Here is a 16,686-nt window from a genome sequence, read left to right on the forward strand (position 1 = left end):
TCTTGAAAATGCACTGCTAATTTCCTGTGTTACCTTAAATAGACAGATGAACGCAACAATTACAATGACTGCATGCTGCTTCTAAGAGGTGAAACAATAAGGGAAATTTTGGACCTTACTTTCTTCTAGGTGAGAAGGCAAATTTAAGGCTCACAGTATAAACCTTAAGAAGATTTGCAAGCATAAGCCCACAAACACTCAATTTTGGAGAAATCGGTACCACTTCTTTTCTTCTCATTTAGAAGAACCCATCTGATAACCAGATAACAGAACTCAGTAAACAGCCTGACTTTGTTCCTCAGGCAAGCCGAAATTGCTGGAAAGCACCACTGTACCTCCCCACCCCCACAAGCTCCTGGCTGGCCCCATCAAGCTCCCTCACATGCCCTCACTCCGCTCAGTGTGATGCCTCTATGACTGAGGCTCTTTTCTCTACTGAAACGCCCTTCCTTCATTATTCATGGCCCAGGTCAAGTATAGACTATGGAGCACCTACCATGGTCTCCCCTATTAAACTGTTACCACTTTGCAGGAGGGACAGGGTATGATATTTCTGTCTTCCCGAAGTCTGCCAAGAGAAGACAGAACAGGGGTTTTTGAATGAACAGGTGCCTTATTGAGGGAATTCCTCTTGTTCCTGCTGTCAATGGCTCTCAGGGTCTGTAGGGATAGCAGGAGGGCTCCTAGGTATAGTTTTTTATTTAGTTAACACATGAAATCCCAGGTCTGCAGGTCAGTGTACTAAGAGGAAGAGCTACCTTGTAGCAGAATATGTGCACATAAAATTTAAGACAAAACCAACCTACATAATACCTAACTTGGCCCCTCTGTCCCCTCTAGTTAGCACTCCATTTTTCTGCTCCTCTTCACAGCAGAATTTTTTAAAGAATTATCTATACTCACTGTCTCCATTTCTTACCACCCATTCTCTCCTCATCCAACTCTAAGGCTTCAGTTCCAAACCATGCCACTGAGATTGCTCCCCAAAGTGATGAACACCCTCCATTTTATCAATTTCAAGGGTCACTTCTTAGTCCTTCATCTCATTTGACCTCTCAATAGCATTAGACTCCTGAAATACTTTCTGTACTTGGTTTTCAAGCTACCACGCCTTTAAAATTTTTCTTCTACTTCATCAGCTACTTTTTCACTGCATTTGTAAACATCATGAGTTTTGGGACCCTTCCCATCTCTATCCACAGTTATTCCATATGTAATCTCATTCCATGGCTTTAAATACTATAGATATGATGATAATTCCTAAATTTATACATTTCCCCTGAACTCTAGACTCCAGATTATACATCCAACTGCCTGCTTGACATCTCTACTTAGAAGTCTACAGGTGCCTCAAACTTAAAGTGTCCAACACAGAACTCTAGATTTTCCCCTCCCCAATCTTGCCCATTTTAGGGAATGGGAATTTGCTTTCCCAACATCCTACTGCTCAAGAAAACACATGTAGGATAAATCCTTCTTTCTTTTGCTTTTCCTCCCCTACATTCAATTCAGAAGCAAGGCCTGTCAACTCTATCTCCAAAACAAAAATGGAGTCCATCTACTTTTCTCCATTTCCACTGCTACCATCCTACACCAGTCCACCACTCTCTCCTGGGTGCCCCTATAATCCATTCTCCACACGGCAACACATGTGATTTCTTCAAACTATGAATCAGATTACGTTACCTCCCTGCTTCAAACTGTCCAGTGACTTCCTATCACACTTAGAATAAAATCAAACTGTTAACCAAGGCTGCAAGGCATGGCATACTCTGGGAACCATCTTCCTCTGACCTTATTCCCCTGCTCACTATATTTCAGCCACGCTTGGCTTCTTCCTATTCCTTGAACACCTCATGTTTGTACTGGTCTTAGGGCCTCTGCATCAGCTACTCTCTCCATCTGGAATGCTTGCATCTCAGCTTTGTGCATATCTTGCTTCCTCTCATCAATCAGGTCCCAGCTTAAATGTCACATTCTCAGAAAGATTCTGCCTTAGAAAAAGACCTAAAGTAGCCCCTCAGTTATTCCCATCACCATAGTTAATTTTCACTGTTTATGGATTTATTTCTTAATTTTCTGTTTCTTCATCCCTGTATACTTAGTATACAGTATCTAGAACAGTAGCAAACATGTAAGCACTCAAATCTTAATTGAACAAAATCTTAATACATATGACAATATATATTATGCACATACATACATACACACTTTGCTGAGGAGGTATAAAATATATAAAAATAAATTGACTATTGTGGCTCTAAACCAGGAAGTATGAGTTAATTAACACTTAGGAAAACTTTCTATATAAATATTGATATTAGTTTTTTTAAGGTTAAAAAGGGTGGGGCGGGGGGGGGACCATGGTAGCAGCACAGCAGAGTGGGAATATAAAGGCCTTAGTTCTGAGATCTAATTTATCTCAACCATTTAGCTGGGTAATCTTGGACAGTCTTCTTAATCTCTCTGATGAATACTTGCCCTTTACATGTAGATGCCCGAATTCAATCAGATTATGGCTAACACATATTAAGTACTGAATTAATATTAGTATCTCCTCTGCAGAGCCCCCCGCCCTTGAGAAATTTAGTCTTAAAGCATGTTTAAATAGAAACAACAGAAACCCACGTTTTCTTGGTCAAGTTCCTTAGTGCTCTTAAGAAATAGAGAATTTGGGCTTCCCTGGTGGCGCAGTGGTTGAGAATCTGCCTGCCAATGCAGGGCACACAGGTTCGAGCCCTGGTCTGGGAAGATCCCACATGCCGCAGAGCAACTGGGCCCGTGAGCCACAGTTACTGAGCCTGCGCGTCTGGAGCCTGTGCTCCGCAACAAGAGAGGCCACAACAGTGAGAGGCCTGCACACCACGATGAAGAGCGGCCCCCACTTGCCACAACTAGAGAAAGCCCTCGCACAGAAACAAAGACCCAACACAACCATAAATAAAATAAATAAATAAAATTAAAAAAAAAATAAAAGAAAACGCTCCCTATTTCACTTACAAAATTAATTAAAAAAAAAAAGAAATAGAGAATTTAACAATATACATTAAAGAATGTAACACTGGGACTTCCCTGGTGGCACAGTGGTTAAGACTCTGCACTCCCAATGCAGGAACCCCAGGTGCAATCCCTGGTCAGGGAACTAGATCCCACATGCATGCTGCAACTAAGAGTCTGCATGCCACAACTAAGGATCCTGCCTGCCGCAACTAAGACCCAGTGCAACCAAATAAATAAATAAAAAATTAAGAATGTAACACGACAAAGAAAGCTGGACTAAATGGCCGGTAAATTTCCCTTTTAATTCTGACTCTATACTGAATGCTATAATGGACTTAAAAAAAAAAAAAGGTTTCCATTTCATAGATAAGGAAACTGAAGCTCAGGGTATTTAAATAATTTGCTAAAGGTCAACAGTCAGATTCAGATTCAGGTAGTCTCTAGAGACAATACTTTTAACCACGGATTATGGATTTTTCAGGATTCAAGAAGATGAAATTTATCAACTTTTACACAAACATTTCTTGCTGTTTAAAACTCAGTTCAATTTTTTCATCAAAACCAACTTAAGTCATCCTATTCTGTACAGTAGATTTTTACTGATAAAAATCGGTTTTGATTTTTGCCTCTTCAAATAAACTTGCCAGTAAGGACTGGGTTTCCTATTCCTTAGTGCTCAACAAATGTTTGGTAAGTTTACTGCACACATAGCATCAGTTGGTAAAGAACTCAAGAAGTAAAAAGCCTTCTAAAGGCATATATGCCTATAGCTGGAAAGACTAAAAGGAATTACGGAATTTTTTTTTAAAAAAAGACAAATGTTATATATGAATAGTCTACCAGGCAAGGAATTTTTTTTTGGCCGTGGCACAGCATGTGGGATCTTCATTCTCCAACCAGCGATCAAACCCGAGCTGCCTGCAGTGAAAGCACCTAGTCTTAACCACTGGACCACCAGGGAAGTCCCCGAGGCGAGGATTCTTTAGTAATGTCTTGTTTATGCTCTTATTTCAAAACATTAAATTTCAACAATTTAAACCGTTGGATCTAAAAATCTAGGAGAGAATAATTTCAATATTTGAAGAGGTTTAAAAAAAAAGTTTCCACTTGGTACAGACATACATATCCATGAGCCTTTCTGGACCCAAGGAGCACTGTAATGTTAACTTATTCACTCACAGTGAAAGAGGACAAAAGATGTGTCCCTCCAAAAGTCACTGTAGAAGTCGAACGTAATCCAACAAAAATCTTATTAGTATTTATTTTTGGAAATAACATAATTGGCTCAGTTCCAATTTTCACTTATCTTAAAAGACTATGTACTTTCCAAAATTTGTACATGCCAGAGTTATAGCTAGGTGATTCTGGGGCCACCTTTGCTATCATCATTAACTAAAAGAATCCTCATACTGAAAAGTGGGCTCTTCCTGTCCTCCTGAGCCTTGTGGTCTGAATGCCACTGCTGAGGCTGGTCTGTTCACTATGCTCTTTCCAGAGGAAGCCTTAAAAGAGAAGAGACCCAGGGGCTTCCCTGGTGGCGCAGTGGTTGAGAATCTGCCTGCTAATGCAGGGGACACGGGTTCGAGCCCTGGTCTGGGAAGATCCCACATGCCACAGAGCAACTAGGCCCGTGAGCCACAACTACTGAGCCTGCGCATCTGGAGCCTGTGCTCCGCAACAAGAGAGGCCACAATAGTGAGAGGCCCGCGCACCGCGATGAAGAGTGGCCCCCGCTTGCCACAACTAGAGAAAGCCCTCGCACAGAAACGAAGACCCAACACAGCCAAAAATTAATTAATTAATTAATTAATTTTAAAAAAAAAAGAGAGAGAAGAGACCCTGTCTGTGTACTTCTCTTAGCACTGAGGAGGATATTTTCCTTTTTAGAAAACAACAACAGACAAAATCTAAGATGACCGATAATTCTCCTGCTACAAATACCTAGAAATGCTAGACAGTCTGATTTATAAAAAAAAATTACTTTACATTATAGCTGAGTTTACAAGAAAGAAAGGCAAATCCCTACATGGTGGAAACAAAGATGGAACTAAAAACCAGAACGGTCAATGTGTGATATGATACCGCAGCTGAATTTAGTTATTATTTTCATAACCCAGAGTTTCAGTATTATAACCCAGGACAGAAGATGAGGCATAGGACCCAAGTGAGACAGAAAGAAGTGACTCCCAACATAAAGGCTAAGACTCTTGAACAGCAACCTTCAATAAAAGAGTGGAAAATTAATAATTTGCAAGTTCAAAGTACTGGGCAAATGCCTTACATGGTTTTAAGGTCCTTTGTTATACCACCAGTGTAGTTCAGGAACTCCCAAATTGAAAAATTAACATAAAAACTAGACTTAGGCCAGTGTTATCCCAGAGTGTCCAGCAGATACAAAACAAATCTCTGTGGGGAAGGACATCCACACAAAAAGGTCACAAGGGCGCTTCATAGGAAAAAAAAAAAAAGCACTACTAAAGATGAGCTTACAATTAAACACTACATGAAACCCAAGAAATACTTCACTAGGGCTAGAATCAGCACACAAAATAGTAGAAAGAGACTCCTAAAAATGTGAAATAAAAAAATGACAATGTGGGGACTTCCCTGGTGGTTAAGAATCTGCCTGCCAATGCAAGGGACATGGGTTTGACCCCTGGTCTGGGAAGATCCCACATGCCGCAGAGCAACTAAGCCTGTGAGCCACAACTACTGAGCCTGCACTCTAGAGCCGGCATGCTGCAACTACTGAAGCCCACGTGCCTAGAGCCTGTGCTCTGCAACAAGAGAAGCCACTGGCATGAGAAGCCCATGCACCACAACAAAGAGTAGCCCCTGCTCGCTGCAACTAGAGAAAGCCCTCATGCAGCAACACAGACCCAACACATCGCCCCCCCCGCAAAAAATAAAATAATTTAAAAAAAAATGACAATGTGAAAGAGAATATGAAATATGTATATTTAAAATGAGTAAAGACATACAAGAAGGAATCAAAACACTAAGGAAAAAATATATTATGAAAAAAAGAAAAATTTCTGAAAATGCATAAAATAGAACTTAATGGAATTGAAAAATACGTTGAAATACTGAAATGAAAAGTAAATTTAAACAGGACAACTCAATAGGCAGTATAAGCAGCAGCTAAAGAATCTGTGCACTGGAAGGTATTTATGAGGAAGTTACCCAGTGTATTACCAGTATATTCAAGAGGGGTTAAGCAATATGGAAGGAAAAGAATGAGAAGGTTTATTTATGTCTAATGAGAAATGAAGGAGAGGATAATAGTAAGAAATGGGGGAAGGATAATACTTGAAGAGATAATATATGAGAATTTTCCAAAATTAATGAAAGGTATCAACCCTCAGATCAATAGGCATAATTCCTGAATAGAACTAAAACTAAACCTACATCTAGATGCACTCTAAAAAAATGCAGAATACTGGAGACAAGGGAAAAATCTTAAAAGAACCAGAGAAAAAAGGCAGATTACCGCCAAAGGAATAATTAGAATGATTTCTCAACAGCAAACATGGAGGTCAGGAAAAAATGGAATATTTTCAAAGTACTAAAAGAAAAAAACAACCTTTTAATCTAGAACCTTTTCTCAGCTAAACTATCAAGACTGAAAGCAAAGACTTTTCAAAGACTGGAAGAGAATTTACTACTAACAATCCTTCACTGAAAAAAATTATTAAAGGATGTACTTCAAAAAAAAAAAAAAAGAGAGAGAAACTGAAGCTAAAGAAGGAAGGAGTGGGATTTACAAGAAATTGGTAAACATATGTGGGCTTATCCAAATAAGCACTGACTATGAAACCATAACATTAATTATTACTAATTTGAGATGATATAAAAACAAGGTAAAATGAAAATACCAGACAATAGAAACACAGCAGATAGGAGAAATTAATTAACATTCAAGAAGAAGATAAAGCAAGTCATATTAGAGACATGGTTCTTAAGCTTTGATGTGCATTGTAATCACCTGGAAGGCCTGTTAAAACACAGCCTGCTGGGACTTGTCCCTAACATTTCTGAACTAACAGGTCTGGAGTGGAAAGTGAGAATTTTCATTTCTAACAAGTTCCAAGGTGATGCTGATAATGTTGCTCCAGGACCCCTTTGGGAATCAATACATTTGATTTTTTTAGGTTGAATATGCATGTTAAAAAATTAAAGGTAAACACCCAAATAACTAAAGTATATCATTTACAACCCAAAGAAGGGAAAAAGGAGGAATAAAGAAAAATAAATCAATCAATCCCATAGAAGTCAGGAAAGTAGAAAAAAACTAGAAATAAATATAACTAAGTAATCAATCACAATGAAATGAACAGACTAAATTCACTAGTTAAAAGACAAAAGATGGACAGACTGAATAAAAAACAAAATTTTGCTACATGCTGAATATACTGTAAAGTTGTAGCAATTACAACAGTCTTGGTAATGGGACAGAGATAGACAAAGTGACCAATGAAACAATATAAAACCCAGAACTGAACCATGCACACATGGAATTCTGACGTGACTGAAGTGACACTGCAGATCATTAGAAAAGGATAGACTTCTCAATAAACAGCCAAGACAACTGGTATCCATAAGGGAAAAAATGAAATTGGATTCCTACCTCATACTGTACATAAAATTCAATTTAGAATTAAATACTTAAATGTATTTGAATGTGAAAAGCAAAACTGTAAAACTTTTAGAAGAAAATATAGGAATAGGGAAGGATTTCTTAAGACACAAAAGAGCTAACCATAAAAGACTGGTAAATATAACTATCTTACAATCAAATCTGTTTATTAAAAGACACTATAAGAAAGTGAAAAGATAAACAAAAAACTTGAGATGATATTTATAACACATATAACTGAAAAAGAATTAAAATTCAGAAGAGCTAAAAGAACACATGCAAATCAGTAAGACTACCAATAATACATTAAAAATGGGTACAGGGACTTCCCTGGTTGCGCAGTGGTTAAGAATCCACCTGCCAATGCAGGGAACACGGATTTGATCCCTGGTCTGGCTCCCACATGCCGTGGAGCAACTAACCCCGTGCTCCACAACTACTGAGCCTGCACTCTAGAGCCTGCAAGCCACAACTACTGAGCTCGTGCACCACAACTACTGAAGCCCGCACACCCTAGAGCCTGCGTGCCACAACTACTGAAGCCTGCATGCCTAGAGTCTGTGCTCTGAAATAAGAGAAACCACCCCAATGAGAAGCCTGCGCACCGCAACGAAGAGTAGCCCCCACTCTCCATAACTAGAGAAAGCCCGCGGGCAGCAACATAGCCAAAAATAAAATTAAATTAAAAAAAAATGAGTACAAAATACAAACATTTCAAAGAAGAAACATGATCAAACATAAAGAGATGTTCAGCATCATTAGAAATCGGGACTGCAAATGAAGACCACAATGATTTACCATTTAAAACCCATTAGACTGGGGGAGCTTCAAGATGGTGGAAGAGTAAGATGTGGAGATCACCTTCCTCCCCACAAATACATCAGAAATACATCTACATGTGGAACAACTCCTACAGAACACCTACTGACTGCTGGCAGAAGACCTCAGACCTCCCAAAAGGCAAGAAACTCCCCACGTACCTGGGTAGGGCAAAAGAAAAAAGAAAAAACAGAGACAAAAGAATAGGGACAGGACCTGCACCAGTGGGAGGGAGCTGTGAAGGAGGAAAGGATTCCACACACTAGGAAGCCCCTTCGCGGGCGGAGACTGCGGGTGGCAGCGGGGGGAGCTTCGGAGCCACGGAGGAGAGCGCAGCAACAGGGATGCAGAGGGCAAAGCGGAGAGATTCCCGCATAGAGGATCGGTGCCGACCAGCACTCACCAGCCCGAGAGCTTGTCTGCTTACCCGCTGGGGCGGGCGGGGGCTGAGAGCTGAGGCTCGGGCTTCAGAGGTCAGACCCCAGGGAGAGGACTAGGGTTGGCTGCGTGAACACAGCCTGAAGGGGGCTAGTGCGCCACAGCTAGCCGGGAGGGAGCCCGGGAAGAAGTCTGGAGGTGCCGAAGAGGCAAGAGACATTGTCTTGCCTCTTTGTTTCCTGGTGCGCGAGGAGAGGGGATTAAGAGCGCCACTTAAAGGAGCTCCAGAGACAGGCGCGAGCCACGGCTATCAGTGCGGACCCCAGAGACGGGCATGAGACACTAAGGCTGCTGCTGCAGCCACCAAGAAGCCTGTGTGCAAGCACAAGTCACTATCCACACCTCCTCTCCCGGGAGCCTGTGCAGCCCACCACTGCCAAGGTCCTGAGATCCAGGGACAACTTCCCCAGGAGAACACACAGCACCTCAGATTGTTGCAACATCATGTTGGCCTCTGCCGCCACAGGCTCGCCCCGCATTCCGTACCCCTCCCTCCCCCTGGCCTGGGTGAGCCAGAGCCCCCGAATCAGCTGCTCCTTAAACCCCGTCCTGTCTGAGCGAAGAACAGACGCCTTCAGGCGACCTACACGCAGAGGCGGGTCCAAATCCAAAGCTGAACCCCAGGAGCTATGTGAACAAAGAAGAGAAAGGGAAATTTCTCCCAGCAGCTTCAGGAGCAGCAGATTAAATCTCCACAATCAACTTGATGTACCCTGCATCTGTGGAATACCTGAATAGACAACGAATCATCGCAAATTGAGGAGGTGGACTTTGGGAGCACCAATATAAATATATATTTTTTTCCCTTTTTCTCTTTTTGTGAGTTGTATGTGTATGCTTCTATGTGTCATTTTGTCTGTATAGCTTTGCTTTTACCATTTGTCCTAGGGTTCTGTCTGTCCGTTTCTTTTTTTTTTAGTATAGTTTTTGGCACTTGTTATCATTGGTGGATTTGTGTTTTGGTTTGGTTGCTCTCTTCTTTCTTTCTTTCCTTTTTTTCTCCCTTTTATTCTGAGCCGTGTGGATGATGCTCCAGCCAGGCATCAGGGCTGTGCCTCTGAGGTGGGAGAGCCGAGTTCAGGACACTGGGCCACAAGAGACCTCCCAGCTCCACGTAATATCAAACGGCGAAAATCTCCCAGAGATCTCCATCTCAATGCCAAGACCCAGCTCCACTCAACGACCAGCAAGCTCCAGTGATGGACACCCTATGCCAAACAACTAGCAAGACAGGAACACAACCCCATCCATTAGCAGAGAGGCTGCCTAAAATCATAATAAGGTCACAGAAACCCCAAAACACACCACCAGACGTGGATCTGCCCCCCAGAAAGACAAGATCCAGCCTCTTCCACCAGAACACAGGCACTAGTCCCCTCCACCAGGAAGCCTACACAACCCACTGAACCAAACTTAGCCACTGGGGACAGACACCAAAAACAACAGGAACTACGAACATGCAGCCTGTAAAAAGGAGAACCCAAACACAGTGAGTTAAGCAAAATGAGAAGACAGAGAAGCACACAGCAGATGAAGGAGCAAGGCAAAAACCCACCAGACCTAACAAATGAATAGGAAATGGGCAGTCTACCTGAAAAAGAACTGAGTAATGATAGTAAAGATGATCCAAAATCTTGGAAACAGATTGGAGAAAATACAAGAAACGTTTAACAAGAACCTAGAAAAACTAAAGAGCAAACAAACAATGAACAACACAATAAATGAAATTAAAAATTCTCTAGAAGGAATCAATAGCAGAATAACTGAGGCAGAGAACGGTAAGCGACCTGGAAGATAAAATAGTGGAAATAACTACCGCAGAGCAGAATAAAGAAAAAAGAATGAAAAGAATTGAGGACAGTCTCAGAGACCTCTAGGACAACATTAAATGCACCAACATTCGAATTACAGGGGTCCCAGAAGAAGAAGAGAAAAAGAAAGGGACTGAGAAAATATTTGAAGAGATTAAAGTTGAAAACTTCCCTAACATGGGAAAGGAAATAGTCAAGTCCAGGAAGCACAGAGTCCCATACAGGATAAATCCAAGGAGAAACACGCCAAGACACATATTAATCAAACTATCAAAAATTAAGAAAAAAGAAAAAATACTAAAAGCAGAAAGGAAAAAACAACAAGTAACACACAAGGGAATCCCCATAAGGTTAACAGCTGATCTTTCAGCAGGAACTCTGCAAGCCAGAAGGGAGTGGCAGGACATACTTAAAGTGATAAAGGAGAAAAACCTACAACCAAGATTGCTCTACCCAGCAAGGATCTCATTCAGATTCAACAGAGAAATTAAAACATTTACAGACAAGTAAAAGCTAAGAGAATTCAGCACCACCAAACCAGCTTTACAACAAATGCTAAAGGAACTTCTCTAGGCAGGAAACACAAGAGAAGGAAAAGACCTACAATAACAAACCCAAAACAATTAAGAAAATGGTAAGAGGAACATACATATCGATAATTACCTTAAATGTAAATGGACTAAGGCTCCAACCAAAAGACATACACTGGCTGAATGGATACAAAAACAAGACCTGTATATATGCTGTCGACAAGAAACCCACCTCAGACCTAGGGACACATACAGACTGAAAGTGAGGGGATGGAAAAAGATATTCCATGCAAATGGAAATCAAAAGAAAGTTGGAGTAGCAATTCTCATATCAGACAAAATAGACTTTAAAACAAAGACTATTACAAGAGACAAAGAAGGACACTACATAATGATCAAGGGATCAATCCAAGAAGAAGATATAACAATTGTACATATTCATGCACCCAACATAGGAGCACCTCAATACATAAGGCAAATGCTAACAGCCATAAAAGGGGAAATCGACAGTAAGACAATCATACTAGGTAGGGCACGTTAACACCCCACTTTCACCAATGGACAGATATCCAAAATGAAAATAAATAAGGAAACACGAGCTTTAAATGATACATTAAACAAGATGGACTTAATTGATATTTATAGAATATTCCATCCAAAAACAATAGAATACACATTCTTCTTAAGTGCTCATGGAACATTCTCCAGGATAGATCATGTCTTGGGTCACAAATCAAGCCTTGGTAAATTTAAGAAAATTGAAACCATATCAAGTATCTTTTCCGACCACAACGCTATGAGACTAGATATCAATTACAGGAAAAAATATGTAAAAAATACAAACACATGGAGACTAAACAATACACTACTTAATAACCAAGAGATCACTGAAGAAATCAAAGAGGAAATCAAAAAATACCTAGAAACAAATGACAATGAACACACGACGACCCAAAACCTATGGGATGCAGAAAAAGCAGTTCTAAGAGGGAAGTTTATAGCAATACAATCCTACCTTAAGAAACAAGAAACATCTCAAACAAACAACCTAACCTTACACCTAAAGCAATTAGAGAAAGAACAAAAAACCCCCAATGTTAGCAGAAGGAAAGAAATCATAAAGATCAGATCAAAAATAAATGAAAAAGAAATGAAGGAAACAATAGCAAAGATCAATAAAACTAAAAGCTGGTTCTTTGAGAAGATAAACAAAATTGATAAACCATTAGCCAGACTCATCAAGAAAAAAAGGGAGAAGACTCAAATCAATAGAATTAGAAATGAAAAAGGAGAAGTAACAACTGACACTGCAGAAATACAAAGGATCATGAGAGATTACTACAAGCAACTATACGCCAATAAAATGGACAACCTGGAAGAAATGGACAAATTCTTAGAAATGCACAACCTTCCAAGACTGAACCAGGAAGAAATAGAAAATATGAACAGACCAATCACAAGCACTGAAATTGAAACTGTGATTAAAAATCTTCCAACAAACAAAAGCCCAGGACCAGATGGCTTCACAGACAAATTCTACCAAACATTTAGAGAAGAGCTAACACCTATCCTTCTCAAACTCTTCCAAAATATAGCAGAGGGAGGAACACTCCCAACCTCATTCTACGAGGCCACCATCACCCTGATACCAAAACCCGACAAAGATACTACAAAAAAAGAAAATTAGAGGCCAATATCACTGATGAATATACATGCAAAAATCCTCAACATAACACTAGCAAACAGAATCCAGCAGCACATTAAAAGGATCATACACCATGATTAAGTGGGGTTTATCCCAGGAATGCAAGGATTCTTCAATATATGCAAATCAATCAATGTGATACACCATTTAAGAAATTGAAGGAGAAAAACCATATGATCATCTCAATAGATGCAGAGAAAGCTTTCCACAAAATTCAACACCCATTTATGATAAAAACCCTCCAGAAAGTAGGCATAGAGGGAACTTTCCTCAACATAATAAAGGCCATATATGACAAACCCACAGCCAACACTGTCCTCAATGGTGAAAAACTGAAACCATTTCCACTAAGATCAGGAACAAGACAAGGTTGCCCACTCTCACCACTATTATTCAACATAGTTTTGGAAGTTTTAGCCACAGCAATTAGAGAAGAAAAATAAATAAAAGGAATCCAAGTCAGAAAAGAAGAAGTAAAGCTGTCACTGTTTGCAGATGACATGATACTATACATACAGAATCCTAAAGATGCTACCAGAAAACTACTAGAGCTAATCAATGAATTTGGTGAAGGAGCAGGATACAAAATTCATGCACAGAAATCTCTTGCATTCCTATACACTAATGATGAAAAATCTGAAAGTGAAGTTAAGAAAACACTCCCATTTACCAATGCAACAAAAAGAATAAAATATCTAGGAATAAACCTACATAAGGAGACAAAAGACCTGTATGCAGAAAATTATAAGACACTGATGAAACAAATTAAAGATGATACAAATAGATGGAGAGATATACCATGTTCTTGGATTGGAAGAATCAACACTGTGAAAATGACTATACTACCCAAAGCAATCTACAGATTCAATGCAATCCCTATCAAACTACCACTGGCATTTTTCACAGAACTAGAACAAAAAATTTCACAATTTGTATGGAAACACAAAAGACCCCGAATAGCCAAAGCAATCTTGACAAAGTAAAACGGAGCTGGAGGAATCAGGCTCCCTGACTTCAGACTACACTACAAAGCTACAGTAATCAAGACAGTATGGTACTGGCACAAAAACAGAAATACAGATCAATGGAACAGGATAGAAAGCCCAGAGATAAACCCACGCACATATGGTCACCTTATCTTGGATAAAGGAGGCAAGAATATACAGAAGAGAAAAGACAGCCTCTTCAATAAGTGGTGATGGGAAAACTGGACAGCTACATGTAAAAGAATGAAATTAGAACACTCCCTAACACCATACACAAAAGTAAACTCAAAATGGATTAAAGACCTAAATGTAAGGCTAGATACTATCAAACTCTTAGAGGAAAACATAGGCAGAACACTCTATGACATAAATCACAGCAAGATACTTTTTGACCCACCTCCTAGAGAAATGGAAATAATAACAAAAATAAACAAATGGGACCTAATGAAACTTAAAAGCTTTTGCACAGCAAAAGAAACCATAAACAAGATGAAAAGACAACCCTCAGGAGAAAATATTTGCAAATGAAGCAACTGACAAACGATTAATCTCCAAAATTTACAAGCAGCTCATGCAGCTCAATATCAAAAAAACAAGCAACCCAATCCAAAAATGGGCAGAAGACCTAAATAGACATTTCTCCAAAGAAGATATACAGATTGCCAAGAAACACATGAAAGAATGCTCAACATCATAAATCATTAGAGAAAAACAAATCAAAACTACAATGAGATATCATCTCACATCAGTCAGAATGGCCATCCTCAAAAAATCTACAAACAATAAATGCTGGCGAGGGTGTGGAGAAAAGGGAACCCTCTTGCACTGTTGGTGGGAATGTAAATTGATACAGCCACTATGGAGAACAGTATGGAGGTTCCTTAAAAAACTACAAATAGAACTACCATACGACCCAGCAATCCCACTACTGGGCATATACCCTGAGAAAACCATAATTCAAAAAGAGTCAGGTACCACAGTGTTCATTGCAGCTCTATTTACAATAGCCAGGACATGGAAGCAACCTAAGTGTCCATCAACAGATGAATGGATAAAGAAGATGTGGCACATATATACAATGGAATATTACTCAGCCATAAAAAGAAACGAAATTGAGTTATTTGTAGTGAGGTGGATGGACCTAGAGGCTGTCATACAGAGTGAAGTAAGTCAGAAAGAGAAAAACAAATACCGTATGCTAACACATATGTATGGAATCTAAAAAAAAAAGAAACAGAAAAAGAAAAAAATGGTCATGAAGAACCTAGGGGCAAGACTGGAATAAAGACACAGACTTACTAGAGAATGGACTTGAGGATACGGGGAGGGGGAAGGGTAAGCTGCGACAAAGTGAGAGAGTGGCATGGACATATATACACTACCAAACATAAAATAGATAGCTAGTGGGAAGCAGCCGCATAGCATAGGGAGATCAGCTCTGTGCTTTGTGACCACCTAGAGGGGTGGGGTAGGGAGGGTGGGAGGGAGGGAGACTCAAGAGGGAAGAGAGATGGGGACATATGTATATGTATAACTGATTCACTTTGTTATAAAGCAGAAACTAACACACCATTGTAAAGCAATTATACTCCAATAAAGATGTTTAAAAAAATAAAATAAAATAAAAATAAAACCCATTCGATTTGCAAAAATTAAAAATCAACCAAATCAATGTCACAGAATGCATCAAAGAGAACCCTTGTATTCCGCTAGTGGTATAAATTAGTAAAACGACTTTGGAAAACAATCTAACATTATTTTGTAAAATTGAGCATACCCTGCAACCCAGCAATTTTACTCCCACATGTACTCTAGAGAATCTCTTACACCTTTGCTCTGGAAGACATGACATGAATGTTCCTAGAAGCAAGGGTTATGTCAGTAAAGAGCTGGAAACAACCCAAATGTCCATCTACTGGAAAATGGATACATTATGGTATATTTCCACAAAAGAATTCTGTACATCAGTGAAAATGCATACACCACAGCTATAAGCAACTTAATAAAAGCAAAACAAAGTAAAACAAGCAAAAAAGCAAATTCTAGAAGAGTACACAGAGTATATCATTTTTTTAAAAAAGCTCAAAAAATGATACATATGATAAAATTATTTTTTAAAAAGCAGGGAGCAAAAATCTGTGTCAGTGGTTACAAGGAGTGAGGATGACAAATGGCTGAGATAAGGAGGAGCATCTACGTGGATGGCAGTTAGTGATAATTGTAGAGTTCTTGGATTGGGTATGAGGGGGTGGGATCATGAGTGCTCCTTAATATTAATATGCTTTATAACTTAACTTCATAATTCAAGTAAGCATGTGTGTATGTGTACACACATATATACATATATTTTTCCATTCTGTGGTAGGTATGAAATACATTAAAAAAGTTAAAAAGGGGGAAAGTAAGACTAAATTATGCTAGTTAATATTGATTGCAATGGGATCCAAATTCCCAGTCCAATACTTACTGGTCAAGGGTCTTATAATAAATGTCCAGATCCTTGTTCACAAGCTCTGTTGTTCTCATAACAATCATCATTTCCCTATACTTTTCCTCGGCATCCCGAAATTGAGGTTTTTGAAGTTCTTTCTTAAAATGAATAATTTCGTCCTCATAACCTTTCTGTCGCCCTATTGCCAAACTGTGATTTCTTTTTATATTTTCTATTTTTTCTTCCAACTTCTGATGTTCACTAGGAGGGAAAACGACAAATGAGGACCATTTTTAGATTTTCGCAGCCTAAAGTGGAAAAGACAGATTT

General features: G+C 39.4%; 1 protein-coding gene across 3 annotated transcripts in view; it reads right to left on the reverse strand.

The window, feature by feature from the left end:
• The window catches only part of RAD50 (RAD50 double strand break repair protein), a 117,118-nt gene that overhangs the window by 24,911 nt on the left and 75,521 nt on the right, over nt 1-16,686 (reverse strand). For all 3 annotated transcript variants that reach the window (XM_082455331.1, XM_082455329.1, XM_082455330.1), the window contains one exon: nt 16,393-16,617. In XM_082455331.1, the coding sequence (XP_082311457.1) occupies nt 16,393-16,617 (225 nt within the window). The remainder of the gene's footprint in view (nt 1-16,392; nt 16,618-16,686) is intronic.

Source organism: Balaenoptera physalus, assembly GCF_965194825.1.
Source record: "Balaenoptera physalus genome assembly, chromosome: 3".
Taxonomy (NCBI): Eukaryota; Metazoa; Chordata; class Mammalia; order Artiodactyla; family Balaenopteridae; genus Balaenoptera; species Balaenoptera physalus.